The sequence below is a fragment of the Falco punctatus genome, assembly GCF_963210335.1.
Source record: "Falco punctatus genome assembly, chromosome: 6".
NCBI classification, from domain to species: domain Eukaryota; kingdom Metazoa; phylum Chordata; class Aves; order Falconiformes; family Falconidae; genus Falco; species Falco punctatus.
The window spans coordinates 80,045,153-80,071,517 of NC_137585.1; the positions used below are offsets into that span (position 1 = coordinate 80,045,153).

The 26,365-nt window shown below is 40.6% G+C and overlaps 1 protein-coding gene across 3 annotated transcripts in view; it reads left to right on the top strand.

The window, feature by feature from the left end:
• The window catches only part of MET (MET proto-oncogene, receptor tyrosine kinase), a 91,300-nt gene that overhangs the window by 38,825 nt on the left and 26,110 nt on the right, over window positions 1-26,365 (top strand). For all 3 annotated transcript variants that reach the window (XM_080390997.1, XM_080390996.1, XM_080390998.1), the window contains exons 4-10: window positions 8,785-8,919; window positions 10,319-10,492; window positions 15,969-16,129; window positions 17,306-17,408; window positions 17,625-17,761; window positions 20,205-20,369; window positions 21,241-21,340. In XM_080390997.1, the coding sequence (XP_080247123.1) occupies window positions 8,785-8,919; window positions 10,319-10,492; window positions 15,969-16,129; window positions 17,306-17,408; window positions 17,625-17,761; window positions 20,205-20,369; window positions 21,241-21,340 (975 nt within the window). The remainder of the gene's footprint in view (window positions 1-8,784; window positions 8,920-10,318; window positions 10,493-15,968; window positions 16,130-17,305; window positions 17,409-17,624; window positions 17,762-20,204; window positions 20,370-21,240; window positions 21,341-26,365) is intronic.

The window sequence follows — 26,365 nt, forward strand, 5'->3', positions numbered from 1 at the left end:
GTATGCTTTCAGAGAAAATTGGTTGTAAAATTCTACCTATCAGGGTACCCATTTTAAAACTGGTTATATTGCATTAATATCTTGCGAACATATTTTCATGCCAGCTATTTAAAAGCAAAAGGAAAAAAGATATTCATATATGGGGTTCTAAAATTAGAAAATCAGCTCAGTCCTTCCAGTGAATCCAGTTCATCTCGTATCCTCTTTGAAATACCAAACCTTACCATATTTGGGCAATTTAGTTTGTGACATAAATTTCAGCACTAGCAGTCATCCATGAGATTAAAAGAAATAGTAGAACAGTACCTCTGCCTCTGACAACCGCACCCTGAAGTGCCCAAATATGAAACAGCTTGGTGAAAGTATTGAACATTTGATTCACATTTTTGCTGTATTAACTTAGCGTTTCCTTTAATTATGAACTTTTTTTTTTTTTTTTGGGGGGGGGGAAGATGTTTAAAATGTAGCAATCATGTTACCTAAATGGAATTGAAGATCCGAGCCTGCGCTGTGTAAGCCAGTAAGCTGTGTAAGCAAGCTACTGATACTCAACCTGAGAGAAATTTATTTGAAATTTTTTCTCATATTGTCCCATTATACTTGCTTATATTTGATAAGCAGCCAACCACTTTCTTTTCTTTTTCTTGTCATCTTTCCATCCCCTTTTGCGTTGCTTCTGCTCATAACTTCCTACCTTCCTATCACCCCATCGTCTCTGACTTTGTTTCCATCTCCATTTTCTCTCTTTACCATACAACTATAGCACTGCACTGCTGCAAAAGTCAACAGAAGTTTTAACATGTAGTTTCTGAGAACAAAGTTTTTCTTTCTGTAGACAATAGCTACCTGTTCTGGGGTTTTGATGTATTTAGAGAAATAACACAATGAATAATTCCTATCTTTACAAGTGATTCCACTGAAGCTTATGGTATTACCCATCAAAACTGTGCTAATGACCCAACTCAGAATATACTCTGTATTTTCCTTATTTTAAAAAAAGTCATCTGAGGAGCCGATAATATTCAGAATGAAAAAGCAGGTACGTTTTATCCAACCAAAGAATAAGTCACCTGTTGTTTTCTGCTTGTGCTTTTAGTTTGATTAAATAGAACTACTCGCTTAAACAGCTCTGGAAATAACTAATTCTGGAAAGGAAATACAACCTCCTTTACTAAATGTTTCATTTTTTCAGCCAAAATCTAAAACAAAATTGATCTGGATGGTCCAAATACAGAAGATTCATGAGTTCTTTTAAGGAGGATAATTGGGGCCAGGAGGTGAATTCCAAAGCTCTCCTGGGGAGTAATTGCAGCCCATTGACATACTGAGCATGTTTTGGCTGCATCAGAAATGTTAAATCTGTATTTGGCCATGAATAGATTGGAGTTTGTAGTTTACCAAATATTGTGGAGTTTCTGTTACAAAACAGAGCAGTAATAATTTTTCTAAGACAGCTGACATGCATGAGACGGAAAAGAAAAATGGTTTTACTTCCTTCCTAAGCTGGAGCCTGACAACAAGCTTTTTTCCCCCCTTTTTTTTTTCTGTTGAGAAGTTGCAGCTGTTTCGGGCTTTCTTATTGTGCTTGTTTTTAGAGTGTGACTGGGAACACAGACTGAAAGTACAGCTGTTGGGTGCAAAGTGAATCAGGTATTTCACAGTGGTTATTTGATTAGAAAACAGCACCCAGTCACACTGCTATAGCTGAAGAATCAGATTTTCAGCTGGTGTAAAGCAGCCTTACTCTACTCAAGCCAAAGAAGCTATGCTGAGAATAAGACTCAGAACTGCAAAAGACACTTCCATTACGAGCCAATATTTTTGGAAATTAGAGTTTGTCAAAAAAAGCCAACCATAATACACTGAGATAAAATATCTTCTATTTTTGCTCAGTTCCAAGGTGATATGTGGGGGTTTTTTCCTGCCTGGAGCTTGGTATTATTTCAGAGAGTGACTTTTGAGTGATGAAGAGCAAAGTTCTTCAGGAAGGGGAAATCTTTCTGATAGCTCTGGGGAGAGTGGGATATGAGAAAGTTTTACAAGATTTATTCTGAAAAGCTCACATTTGGTTTGGCCTTGACAGTGAACAAGAGTGTGATGCCTTTGATATATGCAGAGGCTGGTTTTCAGTATAATGCTATGTTTGGAAGCGGAATACTGCATGTGCTCCCTACACTGGCCTCACCGAGGTAAAGGCCAAGCAAATGCACTGTTTGTTGGTAACCTTGAGGAGGAAGGGATAAAGAAGTTTTCAGTGTACATTTTACAGCTGCTGTGGGCAACCACTCTCTTTAGATCCAGTTTTGGCAGCAGGGCCGTCTCATCCTTCTGACTCTGCCAGAGCACAGGGGGGCAGCACTGGCTGCATGTGGAGTGAGGAGCTCCCCCATGTGCCCTCTCATCTGCACAGGCCAGTAGGACATCCATCTGTTGCTTCTGGAGGTAAAGGACAGGGTCCTTCTATGGGCATACCTACTGCCTGAGATGCAGTCAGCCACGTGCTGGCTGCGGTCCTGTCCAGTATAGATGGATATGAGCCAGCTCTAGCTGAGAAGTCAAGCATTAGCGAAACATGGTCATGCACTGTCATGTCTGAACAGGTTCTGGACTGAAAATGGCTTAGGACACGATAACCAAAGCATGATGGCACAGGTAAGTCTCATTGGAGTAAAGGATGTCACGCAACAGGCCACGTCATCCTCCTCAGGGCCTCTCTGCACTTGTTAGACACATAACAATACAAAATAATAATATACCTTATTCTAGGGACCCATTATATCCCAGTATTTTTAACCAGATTTTTCTCTGAGAAAGATGTATGGGGTTAGAATAAGGGTTCAAGGAGCAGAGCTTCCTATCTCTGACAGAGGCTAAGATGGGTAAGGGAGAAGTATGAGGCAGGTAAAAGCACACAGTGATACCTCTCCAAGTACTCTCCTGCTTCTGGCACTCCGTGGCTCAGAGGTTCCCTGAGCTGGAAATTGCACCATATCTGGCATTTAATAGCCCTTTATGGACTTCTTTTCCATCAGTTTTGCTTATTGTATTTTGAAATTATTTGTTGTTTTGTCCTTCATGGTACCTCCATGGTGAGAACGACTTCCATAATTTCATTCCACTTTGAATGACGAAGAGCTTCCTTTGGAGTTTCTTTAACCTGCTGCCTTATCTTTTCATTTGGTACCCCTGATTCTGTCTGATAAGGAATAGGGACGGGGCTTTCACAGGTCAATGGTTTGGTAAATTTTCACACCCTGAGTATGAATCTGTTGGCTTTCACATGCAAGTAGACCAAACACTTGATAGTCACACTCATTTCCCAGGAACACTTATGATTAAAAACAAACACCACCACCAAACTTTAACACACATCTCATTTCCCTGAAAAGAGAGAAAATAACATGTGTCATAGTTGCTTTCATAGATTACATGCCAGGGAACATAATGCATGCTACAGAAATTAGTATAGACAAAAATAATCACATCTGCTTTTTATTTGTAACTGCAGTCAAGGCTTAGAAAAATGTGTCCCAGAATTCAGCAAGAAGAGAGCCAAGCCTTCAGCGTTGCTCTCCTCCTGCAAACAGCAAAGTGGTAAGGCCTCGCCTCTCCAGGAACTGAGGCTCAGAGCCATTGAGCTGATCACCAAAATGAGTTGACGCGAAGAGCTACGGAGCTCTTTGCTCTGTACTTTGCTCTGTACAGAATCATCGTTCAGCATGGTCATTCAAATCCATTTAAATACCCATAGTATACTGGGAGCCATTTCCACCTTCAAATTGATCAGACTTCTTCTAATCTAATTCCTGCCCCACTGGACAAGTGTAGTCATAACAAAACCCGCCAGTGCAAGTGGGAAACCATGTTGGAAGCAAGTGTGAGGAGGTCAAGAAATACATGAGCATGGACCTTAAACCTTACAGAGCCTGAAGGAGGAAAAAGTGATGACATGCCCGTGGAGTCATTGCAATGGATGTCCTCCTCAGTGCCCACTGCTGTCTTGCCTCTGTGGTCCAGCAATTCACCTGGACTGGCAGTCTGACCTATTTAAGGCTAAATGCAAACTGTGCACACATGCATTTGTAGGTATGTGAATAGTTGCAATCCTTCCCACTTTATCATTTTTAAATGAACAGAAAACTGTGGCAAACTCTTGGTAAGTAACACCTTCGTATCTATAGCTCAACTTTTATCAGTTTTATAATAGCAGTTCTTTCTGTGGTAGAGAATGTATCTTGATTCTCCCAGAAAAAAAATAAAATCAAATATTGCATAATGCAAAATCCATATCATCAAAATTAACACCTGGTGCCAAATAACTGTTTTGAGAGCACACATGTTTTAATATTCAGTTTGAGTAGAAAAGCTTACACTCTTCAGAGGAGATCCTCAGAGGAGATCCATTATACTCTCCATGGATTAGAATGATATACAGCATTTAGAGAGATACATATGTGCCCTTTGCAAGGCTATGCTGCATATCCCAGAGCATTTGAGGCGTTACACAATAAAGTTAACCCTGAGCCTATCTCTGCTGGGTAATGGTGTACACCTGCCAGACATCTAGGAAAAAAATAACAATATGATACTTAGATGGGATTGCTTTTAGAAGGCCTCTCATTTTTGCAGAAGGTATTTCAACATGTAGACAGTAACATTTGTAATTCAATCCTGCTGACTAGCAGAACTGAGCATCAAAATGATTTTTAAAAGAAGCTGTTGCATGCTGTTTTTCAACTCCAGTTATTACAGTCTTAATTTCCCGTATTATGCATAAATGAATGGCAGTGAAAGAATATTTAAATGAATTATTTTAATGATCATGGGCCTAAGTGATCACTGACTTCCAGTATAAAGGATATATAAATTAATATATTCATTAATTAACTGTTGGCTGTTATCTTTGTGGAAGTACTTTGAGCTATGCTGAAAGACCTCATACTTGTTTGTTTTTCTCTTAAATAGAGGGACATAAATACTGTGTTTGCTTTGCAAAGGATGTCTGGGGTTGCAGTTACTGACAATGAATATGATTCTCAGAAGAGTTATTTGTAAGAACATCAGAAGAGCCATATGGGTTTAAACGAAGGGTCCATCTAATTCAGTGCTCTGTCTCCAGCAGTGGTGACAAGTGGATCAGGCAACATACATTACACTTTCTGCTTCAGGCCTCCAGCTATTTTCCATTCTGGGGATTTCCTGAGCTACTGGGTTTTGTCTATTTAGCTCTTTCCATGTACATGTGGAATTTCCCTTTGAATGTGTATTCCTCTTGCAGTCACATCCTTCAGCAAGGAGTCCCATAGGTCATCACATATGGCTAGAAAGTCTTACTCTTTGTTTGCTTTGAACCTGACTCTCACTTTTGTCTTTTGGTGGTGTTTAGTAGTTTGATTAGAAGAAAGTAAATGGTCAGTCTCTACCCACTCATGATTCTCTATGCCCTTTTCATAGCATATCCACACCTACCCTACTCAGTCATCGTTCATTACAGCCTTCTGATCATCTTTGTTACCCTTCTCTGAACCTTCTCCTATTTTAACATACTCTTTTTGTCATGAGGCAGCCAGAACTGCACAGAGAATTGAAGGTTCAGGCAAGCCATGAATTTATATGACATCAGGTTATTTTCTGATTTGTTCTCTATTATTTTTCTAATAATTCCTAAGTTTTTATTTGTTTAGAGGTTTGGGTTTTTTTTTTTTTACTGCTGCTGAGCAGTGAAATTATGTTTTCATGGAACTATCTATCATATACCACTTTAAATTCATCTTCTTTGTTGTATTTCATCTGCCATTTTATTGCCTTGACATGCTGTTTTGTAAAGTTGTTCTGCCATCCTTCATAATCTGTCCTCATTCTTATCACCTTGAATACCTTCAGATCATCAGAAAACTTTGTCACTGGACTGCTCAACCAGTTTTCCAGCTCATTTATGGGTATGTTGAACAGTATGGATCCCAGCACAGACATCTTGTAGAACACCTCTGGTGACTTCTCACTATTGCAAGGACTGACCATATACTAGTAATGTCTGTTTGTTTTCTTTGAATTAATTATTTATCTGTGTAAGACCTTCCCCCTCTCCTAGCTGCTTGAGTGCAGGCACATAGATATACTTTCATTTCTCTTATGCTCTGGAGACATGCTTGGTTATTACATTAATTATTAAAATGTAACCCCCCCAAAAAAAAACCACCCACACCCCCCCAGAAAAAACCAAAACCAAACCAGCACTTCATAGTCTTTGTAAAGACAAATTCTTCTGTAGTACTGAATGATTTCCATGGTAGAAGTAGCCCCTGTATGGTGGCGTATCCATGGTAGATTAAAGCCACACTGTATGCATACCAGCCCAGTCCCAAGCAATAAAAATCAGAGGTTTCTGAGAACGATGCTGGAGACCTAAGTAGCCTCTTCTGCCTGCTGTAGAAGCTGTCTTCAAATTGCTTTCTTATTCAGGATTATGTTGGATAAGGGTAAGATAGAATTTCAAGGACTGGGCTGATGCATGCAAAAACCGCAGTTATATAGACCAAAAAGAACATTTTTGCATCTAGTATCTGTTACAACAGCACTGTAGGCTGGTAGATAAGTTCTAAGCAAACTCCAGACTTTTATTGCATAGTCCCAAATGAGTTAGGAATTGTAATCTGAGCTCCCTGCATGTCATGAGGTCAAAGTCTATTCACTTGGCCTTTGAGCAGGTGATTTGACCATCAGCCTCAGTCAAATAAAGGTCAGTCAGTGTTCAAAGGACTGGATAAATTTTTCCAAGATTGTAGAAATGGGTTCCAAATTTTCATGTATTGCTCTGAAGTTGCAACGCAGATGTGTTTAAGGGGTTAACACTGTGGCTCAATCAGAAAGAATGCTTGGCAATAAGAGGAAGCCTGGATTAATGATAGAAAAGAATTCTTAGCATTTTATAGCAGTGGGTATTCGAGATGAGACACGGCTAATGATCAACTAAAAAGGTATTTGCAGCTGTGGTGTTACCTCTCCCCGTAATGCCAACATTAATCAAGCTTTTTCATGCAGCTTTGCAGTCCATTCTATTTTTCATTGCCCTGAATATAAAAACAGAGCCTCATGCCCTAATACACTGAGTCAGAAACCATACTTCTGTGTCACTGAAAACGATCAGGCCTTATTGATTTCTAAAAGCTGCACTTTCTGTACTGTGACACAAACCCATAGCAAAGTCTTTAACAAAACCAGTTTCATTTTAGAAAAAAAAAAAAAAAAAAAAGCCTCTTGTACCCCAAACTGTAAATACCTCTGGGATGTAGAGCACTTTACCGCCATGAATTAACCGCTCATATATTTTATTTAAGTCTTGAATTACAACAAAACATCAACTGTAATTACAGCATCTCTTAAGTCTGGTTTTGGAGTCAGCCATCTTGCTGAAAGACCTTGGCAGTGCAAAAAGCCAGTGAAATCGTGTAAGTCAATGTCCTAGCTGTTCTGATGCTGCCTTTGGAGTCAGAAGAAAAGCTTCATTATAGTGAAAAATTAAACATTTGACATACAAGTTATTTCCAGAATGCCTTCAATCTTTTTACATAATGAAACCCATTGAATCGCAACTTCTAGCAAATGTTGATTATCTAAATTCCTTAAGTAAACTACACGTGATGCAGCTTTTGAAACATGAACATGATCTTCCCTCATGTAAACAATCCTCTGCCTTTCTTCCCTGATGCTATCACATTTGGGTGCACATCCTTCTGGATTGCATGCCCAAGCCTATAAAATCTTGCTATCAAATATCCACCCCAATCTGCAGATGCTTTATGCCTCTGCTTAACAGCCATGACTCATCCCATTAAAGTCAACAAAGTTACAGTAGTAAAGTTAAGCGCCAAATTCTCAGAAGTATTTCAGTAACTCAAGATGCAGAGAGATGACTAGTGGGGGAATTTCATACTGGTGTGACTAATCTCCCTAAGATCTCCTGAAATCAAGTGAAAGAGAGAGAGAGAGCTCTTGCAAAGGGGCTCCAGGACAATTAAATTAGGCTCCTGTTTTAGAGCATCTTCCAAAGCATCCTCCAGCTCTCCCTGTCGTTTAAGAGATGCTTTGGGTGCTCTGTCCTGGACACCTGGCTCCCGCAGAAGTCATCAGGAACCAGACCTCAAGGTGCCCAGGAATGTCTTGCAAGGAGCTTGTCTGCAGCAATAGCCACCTCACCAGCTCTGGGAACTGAGCTCCATGTACTTGTGGCTCTGTAGCACTGCTCGCAGCGATGACCTGCGCCTGCCGTGGGTTTGCGCTCTAAAGGGCCCACGTGCATCAAAACCAGATACTGCTGACACAGGTTAACATTTACTTTCCAAACTGAAGGACCAAAGTGAAAATAAACGGAAATATCTTTGACTTTTGAAGGCCTGGAGTTTTAAGATTCTTTTAAATAGACATAGATAAAGTTCTTCTTTCTTAAAAGTACAGGTCTGACTAAATGACGCATCTTCATTTTTTACAGTTGATTTACAAATACCTGAAATTAAAGGACTACAAAACATTCAGTGACTCCTTCATATTTTAATAAATACGGTGTATTTTGAGGATCCTCCAACAGCCATGATTTTGCCGTGTTAAATAAAGTAGATTTTATAGTGCTTTAATCAGATCATGATGGAACATTATGCAAAATATTATGCAATGTAATGCAAAGTAATTAATGCAAGCAGAGAAGTGGTAGGAATGTGAGACCACTGAGCAACATGCATTTGTGTCACACACTGCCTGCTGATTTTTCCCAATTTCTTTCTTTCTTAGATAGTGGTTTCTCGTTCAGAACCCACAGCTCCACATGTCAGCTTTCAGCTAGACTCCTATCCCGTCTCTCCCCAAGTTGTTGTCGAGGATTCATTAGCAGATGATGGCTATACCCTGGTAGTCACTGGGAAAAAGGTGAGTGGTTCATAATCTAATCCTTCTGTGCACTGTCTAAACCTGCCTTCAGAGCAGCAACTTCCAGTAAGAGCAACTGTTCACACCACTGCTTTATGCTCCGCATCCTCCCAGCCTTGCCATTCCCTTGGGAACATTGGAGGGACAGGTTTCCTCCAAGAATTTTTCCCCCCCTACTAAACAGACTGACAGCCTCGTATTGAGAAATGTTTAAATTATGTAAGAGCTGTGATATAAAACAACAAAAGCCAGGAAATACAAATTTTGAGGCTGAAACCCTGTCCTTAATTCAAATGCTTGCACAGAAAAAACACACAATGGCTTAAGAAAAGAATAGTGCTCACAGTTTCCTGGCTTTTGTTGGTTTGTGTCATAACATTATAACTTTTTAAGGAGGGGAGTGTGTGCAAGAGTTACATAGGTGTGTTTAAAATTGAGACTCGGTGTTCGTAGTAAAGTTTAAAAATTTATTTAGCATGTTGTCTACGAAGAGTTAATAAGAGATGAAGAGCTGTTATAAATATGCTGTTGTCATAAGTAGATATGCATCGTAGAATAGGTTTAAAAGATCAGCAGATAATATTACAGATGATCTTAAACCATAATAGTTAGCAATAATTTGACCCCTTGAGATCTATAAGAATTTACATTAATACATCAGCCATTAGTAAAGTTGGTAATTAATCATTTACTAGGAATTATGAGATATTTATAAGAGTTATCTTCAAGAAAATGTCCAAAATAAGTTTAAAGAAGGTACTGAAGTGTAAAGAAGTATGATGTACTTATATAGTAATGTAATCATATACTCATTTTAATATTTTGACTAAAAAGAATTCTTACATATTTAGAGTGACTATTATCATAACTATCCTGGTATTTTAAATAATACACATTGTAATTCCTATTTTAGGTATAGTATAGGGGTTTTGATGATAGGGGTTAAAAAACAAGTACATGAGCAGTTGTGTGCTGTGTGTCACAGATAGTAACACAACCTTGCCAAAGTTGGAACAGCCATCATGCCTGTTCTTACAAATGGATGAACTAAGACACAGAGATACACTGTTTTTTCCAAGAACTAGTGCAGAATAGGGAGGAGCACACTGCTGTTTTCTTTTTCCATCAGCAAAAACTGCTATCTTGCTGTAAACACCAGATGCTGGTAGTAACTGTATATAACATTAAGATGCCTTTAGGGTTTCTCCCAAGTGAATTTAAAATCATGTCAGTTAAATTACTTATAAGATCCTGTAATTACTGAGCTAAAGAGAAGTCGAACCGTGGCTTGCACATGTGAAATCTGAGCAGCACCACAGCACGTTGCATAAATAGAGACTCTCCTTGCTGCTTTGTGTATGCATTAAAGGATTTGTGCATCATGTCTTTCCATCGACAGATAACGAAGATCCCGCTGAAGGGGCCAGGCTGCCATCACTTCAGGTCCTGCAGCCAGTGCCTGCTGGCGCCTGCCTTCATGCAGTGCGGCTGGTGCAGCCAGCAGTGCCTCCGGTCTGCCGAGTGCCCCGGCGGCACCTGGACCCAGGAGACCTGCTTGCCTAGGGTTTATGAGGTAAAACAGGGGATTTCTTGTATTTATCTCTAGGGGAAGAATGTGGCCTGTACTCTGCAGGCATCTTCTGTTTATGTTTTATGCAATTATGATAAATGACGTGTCTGCTCTCCTTGACTCCCCCCGGCCTCGGTGTCCATGAAGCCTCTGGCTGGACGCACGTACTCTCCCCGAATGCCGCGGGCTCAGGTGCTCACGGTGGACAGGTCTGTCTGGTCATCCTGACTTGCCACAGAGAGCCTCAGCCCTGCAAAGCATTCGTGGTGGGGAAACATGGGTCTGAGCCAGCCTGGCAGGGGTCTGACAGGGAAGGACAGTCACGGAAAGGAGCAGCCTTTCTCTCAGAACCTCTCAAGGGGAGGAGGTGGGGGAAAGCACTGCCCACCCACAGTTGCCACAGCCTGACCCAACACAGGAGGTCTCCAGCCCCCGCTCCTCATCCGTCCCCAGTGCTGGAGAAACATGTGTTATTTCTCCCTGTTGGGAAGCATCCCTCAAACACCACCCTGGGGGAGATGTTTTTTCCTAACATCCCTCCCTGGTTCCTTGTTCCCATGGGTCCACTCGCCACCGAGGGGGGTGAGCCTGTAGCTGCACCCCTCCCTGGGAAGGGGGACAGCCGGAGGCTGCTGCCAGCCAGGCAAAGCCCATCCAGGGTGTGCAAGAGCAAAACCACACGGACAAGCAGAGAGCCACAGCGGCGCGTTCCTGTTTTAATTTAGCTGTGGTTAATGCAGGATTCGTACTGGCCGGCTGTACGTGTAACCGAATCATCCGGTGTGAAGTGTGACATAGCTGTGAAGACAGAGGTTTATAGGGCAGTTAACGGACTAGAAAACTTGAGGGAAGGACAAGCATAAAACTTTCTGGCAGCACTTATACCCATTTACTTTCGTTAGTGCATTTAAACTACACCGTGTAGTTAAAAATACATTTTCCTTTATGGGCATACAACTTATAAATGGAGATGAAAACTTGACATGCTAAACTCTCAGAGAGTAAGAGGGAAAAAAAGGTTTTCTTAAATAAATGATGTATTTCTTTCAACCAGGCAGATGATTATGACAACCTTTTAAAGAGTAGACAGGCAAAGCTGCTAATAATCTAGAAACACATGTTTACAATGTGGTTTTTTTCTGTGTTCACCTTTCAGATACAATATTTAGGACTAAGACAGGCAAAATGAAATGGAAAAAAAATGAAGCATTATAAGAATCAAACCCAAAATGGATGGAAAGGGCGTATGTTTGTGTGTGTTTGTGTGTCTGTTTCTGTGTGTCTGTGTGTGTGTTTGCCTTGCCTTCTATTGCTGTTTACCTTCGGGCGAAGGGGATGTAAAAAAAATTGCTAATGCAGAATGTGAACAGTTTACTTTCCCTTTATACGAGAACACATTTATTTCAAAAAGATTGTATTAGATGATGGAATAGTCCTTTTCCGCCTGAGTTTGTATGAGACTACGAATCACCAAGTCAAAGGGATACACTGAGAATTAATCCTGATACATTTTTATATGCCTCTGCAGGCCCAAGCTACTCATCTATCCTGCACAGGTTGTTTTGTCTTTCCTACAGCTCAAGCACAAGTAGCATCCCTTAATGTTTTTTTCTTGGCAAAACTTTCCAGCGGTGGCTGCATATTGCTGTGCCTCCAGAAAGATTTCTAAGGCTCTGAACTGCTTGCTTTCTGATTTTCAGAGGTGCTGAGCTCATATAGCCCTCTTTAATTTTAATTATGAGTGTGTGCACTCAGCAGTTTTAAGAATGAAGCGCCTGGAGCCCTTGCAGAGATGTTTATATCAAGAGGTGTGTCCCCAAGGCTGCCTCTTCAGTCCCTATGGAGTCACCGGGAGGGCTTTTCCAGGGGAACACACCTTGGACACGGGGTGGTGGGAGCAGGCGTGGGGCTGGCCAGGTGCTCCCCTTCCCCATGTGGCTTAGCCCTGCCTGCTAAGCAGAAGCCCAGTCTACCCTGTAATGAATATGGATCTGTGGCAGTGATGTATCTTACAAGTCAATCTCAAATTACAGCATGCCCAAGTTGGTAGAGGTTGCTTCTAGAAGGCTTGTAAGGAAAAAAAAGCAGCTGAGTACTTAAATCCCTTTGGATTGCTAGCTGTTAAGACAGATTTCATGCTCTACTGGACCATGACATTTAACATGATTACTGAAAAAAATATAAAACAGATTCTTCATCATCTTCTGATCTGTCTTTAAACCCATATACATAAAATATGAGAAACAAGCTTGTTTTTTTCCTAACAAACAGAGGATGACCTGCTTTGCATAGTACCTGAAATTCAGTCTGAATCCCCCTCTAATATTTTCCAGCTTTCAGAGGGACATATTGCTTGAGATATGTCATACAGCTGCTTTAACCTGAGGGGAACAGGGAGCTTCTCTGAGGGTCTGGTCCAGTGGACTTGAGCTAGCTAAGACTTCAGCAGATTTTTCCTGGGTTATTACGAAGAGTGCTGTGCAATGGAGGGAAAAAAAAAAATATAAAAAGATCTCTTCCTCTCAGGAGGGATGGCAGCGAAGAAACCCAGCATTTTCCTGTGGAGTCCTGCAGATCCTTTGCGTCTCTGCCCTGCTTTGAGCACTTTTCCTTGGAGCCAGGGATGGCGGGGAGCAGCCCCGCACCCCAGCCCAGCACAGAGCTCCAACTCTGCCCAGGTACCCTCCTTGCTCCAGGCAGCGCGGCAGGGCTGGCACGGGGACACATCCCCACCACAGCCCAGCTCCTACCCTGCACCTCTGCCCCATACCCAGCTCCCGTCCACCGCCTCTGCCAACAGCGAGGCGTGTTTTGTCAGCCTGGACAAGCCACCGGTGTGGAGGAAAGCTGGGGAACTCGGGAAGGGGGGGTCTCCTCGGAGATTACTTGGTGCTGGAACAAATTGCAGGCATCTGCATGCGGCGTTCAGGTCACGCTGAAAGGTGAACGGCGTAAAAGAAGAAATAAATTGGTCGCCCTTTTGATTCTTTGTTGTGGTTAAAAAACTGACATGGTTTGTTGTTGTTTTTAAAGTGAGTCATTGTAGCTGGCTTTTGTCTCAGGCGTATCAAGAACATCAGGCCTTCTGCTGCCTGTTTAGGTTGGAGGTTTTGCTGGTAATTGCACGTGGCCTGTACATGTTCTTGCCTCTTAATTAAAATGAATGGGCCGTTGAAACTTTAATAAATAGATAACTTTCTTCCAACAATTTATAAAGTATGTGAGTGGATATTAGCATAATGGCTAATGCCATTAAAGGCTTTAAATTAATGCTTTAAATTTTTCCAAAAAGAAAATTTAACTTTCTCTCCCTTAACCTGAATCCAGAGACCAGCAGGGACAAGCAGAATGGCAGGCCTTGCAGCCAGACTTGCTCCCTATCATCAGTGGAGTTTCCTTGCTATAGAAAACTCCTGAATACTGAATTTCATAGCATTTATAACTGATTTGAGGTTTGCTTACTTTCTGTTACTACCTGTGTGATGTAAGCACATGGAAGATGTGTTCCTGTACCCGAGTTCAAAGTCCAGGAGGTCCACTGTTCATTCCTGTCAACTCTCCCAAGAGCAAGTCTGGGAAACCACATTTGACTTTCAGAGGTTTCATCATGCAGGACAAACGGAACAAAAATAAAGACATGAATAAAAACACTTTGGGGGAATTTCTGCAGAACCTAAATACAAAAGTTTAAGATTTGGCTTATTTTTTGCTATCTGCTTAGAGGTCTTGCCTCCTAAATTTGCTGGCAGAATGTGGTAAATATTTTTACTCTCCCTCAAGGCATACAGGCTCTATCACAAGTCTCTTTTGGCAGATAAGATCACTCAAAACCAGTTAAGTGCCTTCGATTTTAATTCTGTGACTTTATGAAGCCTGATTTTAACACACGTATTTTGCTAACTTACGGATTACATTTCATACTCTTCAAATGCCACATGTCAGTGCATTATTGTACAAAACATTGAGACATCCTGTACCCCCACAGAGTAATTTCAGTTTCTTCTAGGGTTTTGTTACTCCAAAAATAGACAGTATGCTGAAATACTAAGTAGAGTGGAAAACTAGGATCTGAAGGCAATCCAGATTTTGAAGAAAAACCCCAAAGAAATAAGGAAAAGTTAAATTGGGAATAGCAGACTCAATGGGGTACAGTACTGCTCCACACTCTTAGCTGCAGTGTTGTGTGCCATGGGGGTTGTGTGAGCAGCACTTCTTTTTTATGGGATTTGTGCAAAAATGTTGTTCCTGCATAGGTTCCCTCTTCTTTGCTCATTGAGAGCTGATTCAAAGCTCATTAAAATAGGAAAGATTCCTACTGGCTTCAGTGCATTTTAGATCAGACTTTTTGTCTGGTTTCTAATGGGGGCAGTAAATTTCCCCATATAGAATATAGGGTATAATTCTTTTGAAGTATGCTTCAGCCTCCTTTCTGTCTACAATAGTTCATTTGTGAGAGTCTTGAAGTGTAGCTACAAGAGAGTTGAAAAGAAATGTGCTGTCTTATTGGATTTCCAGATGAAATAATAGCCAAGTATCTCTCAAACACTTTCCTTTCAGCTTGAAAATTAAGTCCGGTCCTTTGAAAGGCACAGCTGTATTGCATTTTAGGGGCAAAATTACTATCACTAAAGCATTAAGTCCAAGACATTTAGGCACTATGACCACAAGTATAAATTTAGTCTTTCATTCTCTGTTGTTTGTCCAGTGGTACTGGTATGTTTTCAAAATTATGCAGTATTGTTAAAAGTCCCCATAAACCCTGAACCGATGTCTTTTTGATATTTTTTTTTAAAACTGGCATTACTGACCAGTACTTTTACTGAGTTTTGTAAGACTTCTATAGTGTTCCTACATTTTTCCCACCATTGTTATATTTTACAGGACAATTTACAATATACAGAAAAAAGCATTTCCTTTGTAGATTGTCTCTGTGTTTCTGAGGGATAGTTTATTTTTAACTTGGAATTAGAGGTGACCAAATGTAAAAGATTTAAGGAAAGAATAGCAGAAGTCACGTTAACTTTATCACAGCCAACTCGATACTGGATTATGGTGTCTTTGAAGCTACTTCACTCTGAACCTGACTTTCATCAAGCTGACAAAAAATGGTCATTTTTGGGACTCTTTTGTGTTCAGCATTCAGCTTCTAACAAAATAAGTACATTGTATGTTTAACATGCCAGAAATAAGATGTGAAAGACAAGAACAGTAGGATTTAAAAGATTGTTACAATGCACAGCTTGTTCAGTGCCCCTAAACACTATCCTTCAAAGCTTTCTAGTATAGGTTTTGTTATTTATTGCTACTGTCAGAGAAAGCTCATAATGTGACAAATGAAAGATGAAGAACAATTAAGATGAATGGTAGGACATAGTCTACCAGAAGGAATGCTTTTCTAAAATTATTCCTTTGCACATTCTTTAACTCCATTTGAAGTTCAAGAAAACCTGATTTAACTAACACAATATTTTTTTAACAGATTCTCCCAAGCAGTGCTCCCTTAGAAGGTGGGACAAAACTGACACTGTGTGGATGGGACTTTGGATTCAGCAGAAATAATAGATTTGAATTAAAAAATACAGTAGTCCATATCGGAGGGCATATCTGTACTCTGGAAGCAAAATCCAGCAACAAAAACAAGTAAGAAACCTAAAATGCTAATTTCCTTTCATGCAGATGTTCTTTTTGTGGTATGGATTTTTTTACGATATAAGCATTCAGTTTATAAGCGTCATCTCCGATTCTGAAATTTCAAACAGCAAACAGTCCCTTGGTTTGGTAAGCCCCCCAAGAAAAAAGTGTTGGAAATGGAGATCAAATAAATCTAGTTCATGCCAATAGCTCGTGCAGCAGCTTTTTCTGGTTTGTCTGTGAAATGCTGTTCAACATCTGTGGGAGCTGGTGAGAACAAAGCTATTCAAAGGTTTGAAAAGGGGGCAGGTTCCTTTGGCCAGGATCCGGCTGGGCTGTTATGTCAGCTCCATCTTCCTGATCTGTGAAGCTGCTGGAGAGAAGCGTGAGAAGATGCAGGTATTTCGTCATCCAGAGACTTATGACCCTCAGCTGCAGCTCTCCTCCTTCTCAGAAATAAGTATGTGGGAGTGTGGGATAATAGCTTAAGTTTAAGATGGAGGTTATTCCAGTTGTTGCCTTGAAGAAATAGGAAGTTCAATGAATATCTTCTCTCAGTTCAAAGCATATGACTATCATCTACTTCGCAATGTGCAAATAATGGCACAGCTTCCCTATGCATAGATACAGCAGCAAAAAAAGGTCACCCTCCAGAAGTATTGAGCACTCCTCTCGCTGCTATTCCAAACAGTCTTAATGATTTAAGGAGACTAGCTCATATATGAGACTGTGTAAATCTAATATAATACACATGCCGCCTCAAAAGTTCAAGTTTCATTCTTGGTAGTACTTAAATTTATACAACAAATTTGTGTATATAATGCATTTTTTTCTAATTTTGTTGTCTGCCAAAATTTGGCACTAAAGGAAAATTCCAAAAAGCAACTCAGCCATTGAATGGGAGGTATTTGTTTTCTCTAGCATGCTTCTTTTTTTCTGAAATGTATTTGATATACTAAAATTATTTTCTCTGGCCAAGTATAAACACCACAGTGTTCGTATTTAGTATTATAGAAGATGACCACAGTTCTTTTAACTGTTATTTCTGAATTGTCCCTACCGCATATAGATTGATTTGTTTAGTGTGGATCCTCCATTGTTATGAGTTTGAAGTGATTATATTTTAATACAAAAAATCAAGTCAGAAAAAAAATGTAATCCCATCTTTTTCCTTGTTTTCCAAAGGCTGGAATGCACAGTTCCTGCTGCAAAAAATTCAAGTTCCAATATATCCAGTAGTGTTTCTGTTGGACATGGCAAAACACTATTCAGTACATTTTCATATGTGGTAAGCACTATGATTAAAACTTTGTTGTCAAAATTAGCTTCAGTAATAACTGGAAGGAGACTCGTCATGAGTCTAACCCAGTATGGTAATTCTATATTCCTGTTTGCTTTATTATTACTACTACATGGAAATGCTAATAAATGTTCTAAGATTCTTCCTTTTCACATTTTGAAAATAATTTATCAGTCTACTGTTCTTACTTTTACCCCACTACAGAATCCTGTAATAACAAGTATATCTCCCACCTATGGCCCCAAATCTGGAGGAACATTGCTAACTATAGCTGGAAAATACCTAAACAGTGGAAAATCCAGAAGGATTTTTGTTGGTGAGAAACTGTGCACCTTGAAAAGGTAATGTACTTACTAAAAAGTGATGCCTTTAATATTGAAATGGCTTGGAGTAAAAAAATACACGCAAATGTGCATCGCTTTCCTCTCCTTGTGATACATATTGGAGAATTGAAACTGCAATACACATTCAGTTCTGGACTGCATCCTGAGTTTAGGATGTCTGAAAGGTTTCTAGAAGCGGTGACAGTTCCCTAGTAGACTTTATTTATTCTGTAATGCCTTCATTAACCTCATTAAAAGGTTGCATAGAGAAGTAGCAAATCGGCTTCTAATGGACTAGAAGCTGCCCATTTCCCATCATTTTGTCAGCCTGACTCCCGCACACTCAGCCCCCTCTCTTGTATTAGCAAGAGCTGCTGTTCATGCAGCCGCTCCCAGTGAGTGTCCAGCGGGTGCAGGTTACTATTTGCTACAGTTTTGTTTGGTGGAAACCTGACCAGTGTGGGAATTTGTATCCCATGCAAAGGAGCAGCTATTTCTGTGCTGCTACCAGCAAACAGCCTCCAAACCAGAACCAGCGTCAGTTTGAGACTATTCCTGGTATATACAAAATAGTTTTGAGGAGTAAGCCGGAATTTCTTGTGGCTCTGTATTGGGTCCACTAGGAGCTCAGTCAAGAATCTTTGACATGCCCTGTGTGGAAATGCCTTCGGTCCCAGCTGAATATAAATCATTAAATACCCAGCACAGGTTCTCTGCTATGGGCAGACAAGTGTTCTGCGTTTGGCAGCCATTCTACCATGGTGCAAATCCTGCATGGTCCTGTCTTCAGGTACCGCAGCGTGGCTCCAGAATTGTCACCTCTGTGGCCGAGGGCAGAATGTGGCCCACTGTGTGCCAGGAATAGCATGTCCAGCAATTCCTCTACATTTTGAGTCTCTCCTAGTCGTTATGGAAAGTTGTAATGGTGAAACGTCCCACTTGCAGAAAACATGGAGAAGCAATAGCCTATTTGTTAATGTCAGACTCAAAGTCGGGAAAGCTAAGTTTTATTCTTTGCTGCTAAATGATTTATTATATGCTCTTGATCATATCAGCTAAAGCTGACTAAATCAAGAAAAGGATTTAGGTATTCAAGTCTGATATTTAATCACTATCAAGATCTTCAGGACTTCTGTCCACTTCTGGCTACTTAATAGTTTAGGGTGGCATTTGTTGATGTCATCATCTCAGCTGGTCAACTAATGGACAAATAAATAAACCTTTTGGGAATGATTCATCTGATCCATTTGAGACATCTACTGTGGGCATGAGATGACAGCCAGCTCAGAGGCAAACATTGCTTTGGTCAGGTAGACCTCTAGGTGTCGAACCATAGTTGGGACTTACACAGGAAGCATCCCCAGCACTCCTCTTTCTCACCACCCAAGCTGTCTGGAGACTTCTACACAGATCTTAGCCAGTTTCTTAGTGCAGGTATCTCCCTACCTAAACGGGAAACTTTCCCCAGTTCTGAGGGCTACATCAAGGGTTTATTTTTTGCCTTTAAAAAATGGTAAAAAGCTTCCAGATACATATACATGAACAAATTACTAATCCCTAGAGCACACGGTGAATCCCACCTCCGTGAAAAGCTTCTGAAGTGTCAGTAAATGCCCCTTTTGTCTAATTTGGGGACAATCTCTCACATCCTTTGAGAATGGCCTCACTTGGAGGGCTCCTGGATGTGTTTGTGCCCAAATCACTGAAACCAGTTGGTAGAATTCATTTGCTTCTCCAGTCAGTTGTTAACCTTGCCTCTGATGTGCCCTGCTCACTGTAGTCACACTTCATGTGCTTCAGGATCCTTCACCCCTCCGCTGTCCACTCACAGCATGAGGAGGAGGAGGACTTCCAGGGCCAAGCATGAGAGAACAAGGGAAAGGTGAATATCCCAGAGACTGCTGCTGTACTGAATTCATACAGCTCTTCCTGAATTTTCACCTTCTCTTCCCTTCTCCTTGCCTTCTGCCTGCCCCTCAGCAGCACCTGGAGTCAGTATGCCTGCAGGGCAGGACATCATGGACATCTCGGTACATCCCCCACCAGTACCTTTTCTTGAGGTTTTTAACACAGTAAATTTTGTGGATTTGGAAGAGAAAGATGTTATCCCTTGATTGCAGCAGAGCAAGTCTTTCTCCTTAAACTTGGAATATTGTTTTCCAGACTGGAAGCTGCCTTTGCAGGGTGCAGGGGCTGATGTAACTGCTGCCAGCACTGGTGAAACACTCTTCCAGCAGGAAGGGTGCAGGTCAACCAAATTAAGATGAATCTTGAGCCCAAGCAGGGGTGTTCTGTCTGTACCTCATGCTATGCTGCTTTGTTGCAATATGATAATCCGTTGGGGGAATCTACAGCATTTTTTTACAAGCTTATGCGAGGTTGGGGCTTACTAAAGGACAGTGTTTTAAACTGAGTACATGTTTTATAATGCTGACAAGCAGGCCCTTTTCTGTCCTTCCAGCGTATCAGCAAGCACTGTGGAGTGCTACACGCCGGCACAACAAATTCCCCAGGAATATCGTGTGAGGGTAGGAATCGACGAAGCTATTCGAGATGCAGGCGGTCATTTCACATACAGGGAAGACCCGGTTGTTTTAAAAATTCATCCAGCCAAATCTTTCCTTGGGTGAGTAAAAGTTTCTTATAGAAATAAGAAAAGTAATGAATGAAAGAAGAATGGCTATGCTGCGCAGCAATCTATCAAAAGAAATTGCATTTTTATCTCTATCTGCCATGCCAATTGCTTCTATTATGGTGCAGCTGCAAAGGGCAGATCATTTCCTTTCAGAGGTGAAGGAGAAGGGGGAAGGGCGCCTCTTTTCTTTATGTGATGTAACTCCCAGCTGCGGCTGAGCATACCTGTGATGTCCTGCTGAGATACCTACTGTACAGCAAAGTGCGTCTCCTATACTGCATCTGGGCATTAAACTGATTAGTGAGGAAAATCATTTAATGTGACAAGTCAGAGGTACTCAGGAGAGCAAATGGATTTTAAAATAGTCTAAATCCAGTGCTACATAAATATTATGAATATATATGTATGGTATTATGTGTGTGTTTTTAAGTGATATATTTATGGTCTCAGTAGCTCTAATCCAAGCCACCTGCCTTTGCCAAAAAAATGTCAGCAGTAAAAAAGACACCTTTTTCAGCACCACTGAAACCAATAAGTTAAGTAAGTTGGCAAATGCTAAGTACAAGTATACACCCTCCTTTAAAATGTACACATTTGGCTTATATTCTGGCATACCACCATTTTAAAATTTATTTTTCTTTTCTTGTATTTGATTAGTTGCTACAGCAAGCGTAAAATTTGTTTCTCAGAAAAATAATCTCACTGCTCAGCTGTGTATTTGCATTCACCCTGTATATCTCTAATTCTGGTTTTATGTTGTCATTTACTCTAAAATATAATTTGTAATTAAGATTATCATAGCAGATGTATCATTATCCGACCCATCTTCTGGTTTTTTTCTCTTTTTTTTTTTTTTCCCTAGTGGTGGAAGTACAATCACAGCTCAGGGAATCAACTTGAACTCAGTGTGCTTTCCTCAGATGGTGATTACTGTACCTAAACTGGGAATGAACTTCTCTGTGGTGAGTCAGTCTTGGAGAAGACAATCTGTTACCTTGTCATCTTCATGTGGTGAATGGCACAGAATTTTCAGTCAAAATACCTTGAAACTTCCACGGCTTCCACTGACATTTTGGTGTTTTCCGTACAGACTGTTTCCACTGTGCAGGCAAAACTCAACAACAAATGCGAAATTAAGCTGGGGGTAGATCAACAGTTTCCAAGAAACCTCTTCCAAAGAACTAAGGCTTTTACAGTGTCTGCTAACAAGATTTTTATATTGTAGTTTAACAATGCCAATTCAGTGAATAAACAGAGAACAATGCCGTACAGGTATGTCAGATTACATAGCGAGTGCTGCTGTGATAGCTAGGAAGTATATTCAAATGGTGACTGGATATAACTGGAAAATAGAACAGACATCAAAGAAAGAGGAAAAACACGTAAAATCAAAATTATTTTTCTGAAGAATTTCTGATTGCCAAATTACCTGTTGGGGCCAATCTTTCCTAATTTATCAAAGTTCAGCAACTAAGTTTTAAGAGAGGTTTGGACATTTACAGTTGGGTACCTGTGCACGAACAGGTCAGTCAGGGATCTGAGCCTTCTTTTGTGACCTGAGTTGATAATACACGTATCTAAATAAGGTACTCAGATGTGACCATGTGATGTTCTTTAATTTTTATAAGGCAAAGATGACATTTATTGGCTAGTTGTACTGGAACTGTTTCCTGCCAGCTTTTGCCTGCACATTTGTCTTGCACTTCCAACGTTTTCTTATCCTGTAAGGTCTATTTAGCCTAACTGAAGTTAAATTGACCTACACTCTTTATGACATGCTACGTTACTGTTCATATTCTCAGCTTATTTCTAATGATCATCATACACTATTTCCTGTATTGAATTTCAAGTATTAGATCTAGGTTTGCTCAAAGCATTTTAAACAGTATGTGTGCAAATTTGCAGTCTTTTATAGCTTCAAGGTCATAATATTCTTCATGATCCTAATTTGTATAATATTATGAGTGTTAGGACCTGAATTTCAGCTGGATGTAATCGTGGCTTGTAAGTTAATGGGTTCAGATTTTAATCTGAAAATCAGTGCCCCTGCAATGAAACAGTGTTCAATGTTATCAAAAAGACACTTTACCCATGAGTCAGAAAGCAAAACATTTCAGTGAAATCAACCAAACTGAAAATTTATTAGGTTTTGAGTAATGTAAGCATGATTATTTCCCAGTACAAAAGATTTCCAAAGAAAAGATCATTGCTGAAATCAGCTCTTTAGATTTTGCTTTGTGTGGATACGAGAAGTAAAGATCATTCGCTTGCTTTCTCGGTTCCCCTGTGAAAATATGCGATACTGCTTCTCCTCAGACCTTGCTTGTCAAATATTTGGGACTTCGTCAGAATTTGAATAGATTTGAAAGGATCTGAAGTTTTAAAGAACTAAATCCACTCTCCATAAGTGACTGGCAACTCCAGGCAACGAACACTGTAGAGTTTACTCTCTCCCCCGGATATTGGGGAGCAGCCTTTCCTTTGAGCAGTGGTTTGCTGCCACCCTGCCTTTTAACCTGCTTTTGAAAAAAAGGCATGGACACAGACAATCAGAATTGTCTCCCTTTTTCTTCTTATACCTTGCAGTGTGCATTATATTTGCCAACACACAAGAAGAGGCAGGTTTGACCCTCCTTTTCCATAAAGGTATCTGTCCCCTACCACTGCTGATCTCTTAGGAATCTGCCCCAGTGTAAAAGCAGCTGTACACAAGTTCATTGTCCCCGCACAAAGTGTGGAATATAACCTCAAACAGATTATAATCTAGAATGTTTTATACTTTGACACTGCCCAAGCAATATATTTTGCTCTATTATAATTGAAGGCTTCTGGCACTCGGTGGCTTTCCCTGTCTCTGTGGCAGCCCATCTCTGCTTGCCATTTGTTCTGCCATTAGTCTTTACCTCAAGCTTATTTCTCAAGGAAGGATATTAGTTCTCAGGGAGAAGGAGAAGATTTATAAGTGGCAAAACAAGACTGCACTGTGTAACTGAGGAAATTGCTGGGAGAGGATGCCTAAGGCTGCAGCCTGCCCCATCCTGTGGTGGAGATGCTGGGCTCTATGCATAAGTGATATGGCAAAAAAAAATTCATCCGGTCCTCACAAAAATAAACCACGATGAGGAACTATTTCCAGCAGGGTTCCAGAGCACTGCAATGACCAGCTATCCCATTATAAAGGAGAAACCAGTTTGTGGTCCTGAATAGACTAAACCCAGACAAATGGGAGAATATAAACCAAAATGATCAAGAAGCCCTGTAGCTGAGGTTATCTATCTTGCTTCTTAGAGGAGAGCTGAGTCTTGTTGTTGTTGTTGTTACTTAAGCCCTTTTTCTTTTCAGATTTCTCTCACTAGCCTCCTCCAAGAAGCTGCTTTTGTCAGCATTCAGAAACTCTGGCTCTTGGGAAAACCAAAGCCAGCACTGAAACACATCCCAAAGCATCAAAGGAAAGTACAGCTGGGAGGGACCACAAAGACCTAGCCTGGCCCACTTCCTGCGGCAGGACAAATGTATGCAGACCACTGCCTGACAGATATTTGTCTAGGGTGTTATTAAAGCTCCTTGTGAAAGAAATTTCACAACCTTGCTTAAACAAGCTTTGGAGAGAGCTGCTTTACCTGCTTACCTAGTGGTTTGGAAAGACTTCTTCCTAATAATTAACCAACAAATCCTAGCTGCTAATTAGCTATCTTCTTCTTTAACCCTCAGTGGACACAAACAACAGATTACCAGTCTCTCCTGCTAATTTTATATATTTGCAGTACATTATGATTCAACCTTTCTCTTTTCCAGTTAAACCAAACCACTCCGAATTCTCCTGGTAAGTGGTGTTTCCTAGAGCTCTGCTCATTCTTTCAACCACCTCACATACCCTCTCCCATTTGCCTAAAACTGGTGGTGCCCAGTTTAAAAGAAGATCTCACCTTTTCCTGTCAGCTGTCTGTCCTCAGACCCTTAATTCACTCCATCAGGCTTAACTGTGGCCTAGAGCCCTGGTGGAGTTGCAGTGTGAGTGGAGGGTCGCTTTTGTAAGCAGCAGGAGTTGTCGGGGATGCTCTGCATCCCAAAGCCTCAGGGAGCAGAGCCAGCAGATGTGTCCTGGAATGTCTGCTCTTCTTTGCCTGTTTCTTTCTATCCTGATGAAAAGGATGAGTGGTACAACTGGTAAGAGGTTTTCTGGAACAGCTCCCTGTAAGAAATGCACTTTCTCTGGGACTGAAAAGTTTTGGGGGCAATATGCCAGTGCCCTGTAGAAGAAACATTTAAGTTGAGCTTTTCAGCTTTTATGTTTGAAGTTCAGTATTTCTGAAACGTTTTATTCTATAAGGCAAAAATTCCTTGCTTCAACTTTGTCATTTTCATTTCATATTTATTTAAATTTCCTTAAAATCATTCAATACTCTGTTCACACTAGTTGTGTTTATATTACATACTATGTTAACACTATAAAAATAATACATTTTGCCTTCTTCAAATTTGGTATTTCAACAAGTGAAAAAATGTTTTAGAGATATTGAACCATATGTTTCAACACTTGCAATGTGTTTCTTTTTAATTTCTATTTCATGAGTTCTTTTGACCATTTGTTATGACTAGGAACAAAAAATAGGAATTTAGGCAGTGCTGAATAAATTCCTGACAGCTCTAGATAATGCATGAGGATACACAAACCCTCTCACTTCTGCTCACACATCCAGTTCCTGTTGACACGCACAAGGAGGGAAGAAGCTCATTCCTTCCTTTCACTTTGCATTGTGCCTGTAAAAAAGCTTCACACAACTTGGAATGGTGTGTGATCAGGAGCTTGATTACAAAATAAGTGTCTTCTAGCCTCTGCCATAAGTCGTGCTAGTCATGGTTCTGCTTCTGAAGCACTTGAGGCCAGTATTTTCTCTTTGAAAGCCTGTACTTTGCATTGATTCCCCAGTAGTGAACAAGTGGTCATTTGGAGATCCTTTGCTGTAGCATTTTTAATATTCCATCCAATAACTCATGTGGAGATATATATTCCCACTGCTTAATCTCTTCTAATTGTGAACGTGCCAAAATATGCAAGGTTGCAAAATTAGGGAGAAGCACCTTTTAATGCATGACCTTCAACAACAGACCCTGTAGCTATGCACGATCATCTCTTTCCACAGACTTTTAATTATCACTTCTTGAGTCTCTTGAATGGTCTTTAGCATTTCTTAATTGCTCCCTGCTAGATGCCATTTCCTGCTGTATTACAGGAGAATTTTAAAATATCCTACAGTTCCTTCAATGTTTACAAGTCCATGAACAATCCATATTCATAATACTCATCAAAATACCTAGAATACCTTAGGTTTATTCAATAATGATAATCCTGGAAGCTGTGGATGGTAAGCATATGATTATTGAAGGTATTCCTGACTACCTATCCGAAGACACTCAGGGTTGGGTCCTTTATCTGTGTTGACTCTGTGGCATAAGGCTGCCACAGAAGCCCAGCAAAGAGTTTCCCTTATGAAGGGGAACCATTGGCTCTTCTTTCTGTGCCAAATCTGCATCTCAGGCACGTCTTCTGCCAGGGAAAGAGTGCAGCAGATGGTGTCAGGGAAAAGGTCTAGATCATTGTGAAATCACCAGGGTTCTGTGGATGTGGTGCTAGCAGGTACATTGACCATCCCAAGCCCAGGGCAGAATTCAGACTCCCAGTCAATATTGGTCGTGTCGTGTGAAGGGCTGGCTCTCAGACCCAGGAGCAAGAGAAGTTTTACTCTACCTTCTGGTCCAGTGATCCGATAGACTAGAAATATTATCTCCCTGGTCTTCATCCAAAAAGACAACTAGAATAAAAATGCTACCAAACCATTAGAGCTCTTCATTGCACTACCTGAAATGTCAGCAAAACCCAATGAATTCTCTGAAAAATCTTCCAAGATACCCTGCTTGAGTGTCACTGCTCCGTCTTACACTTGCACATAAAAAGCCGTCTGAATGGGCTTTTCTTAAGATGGACA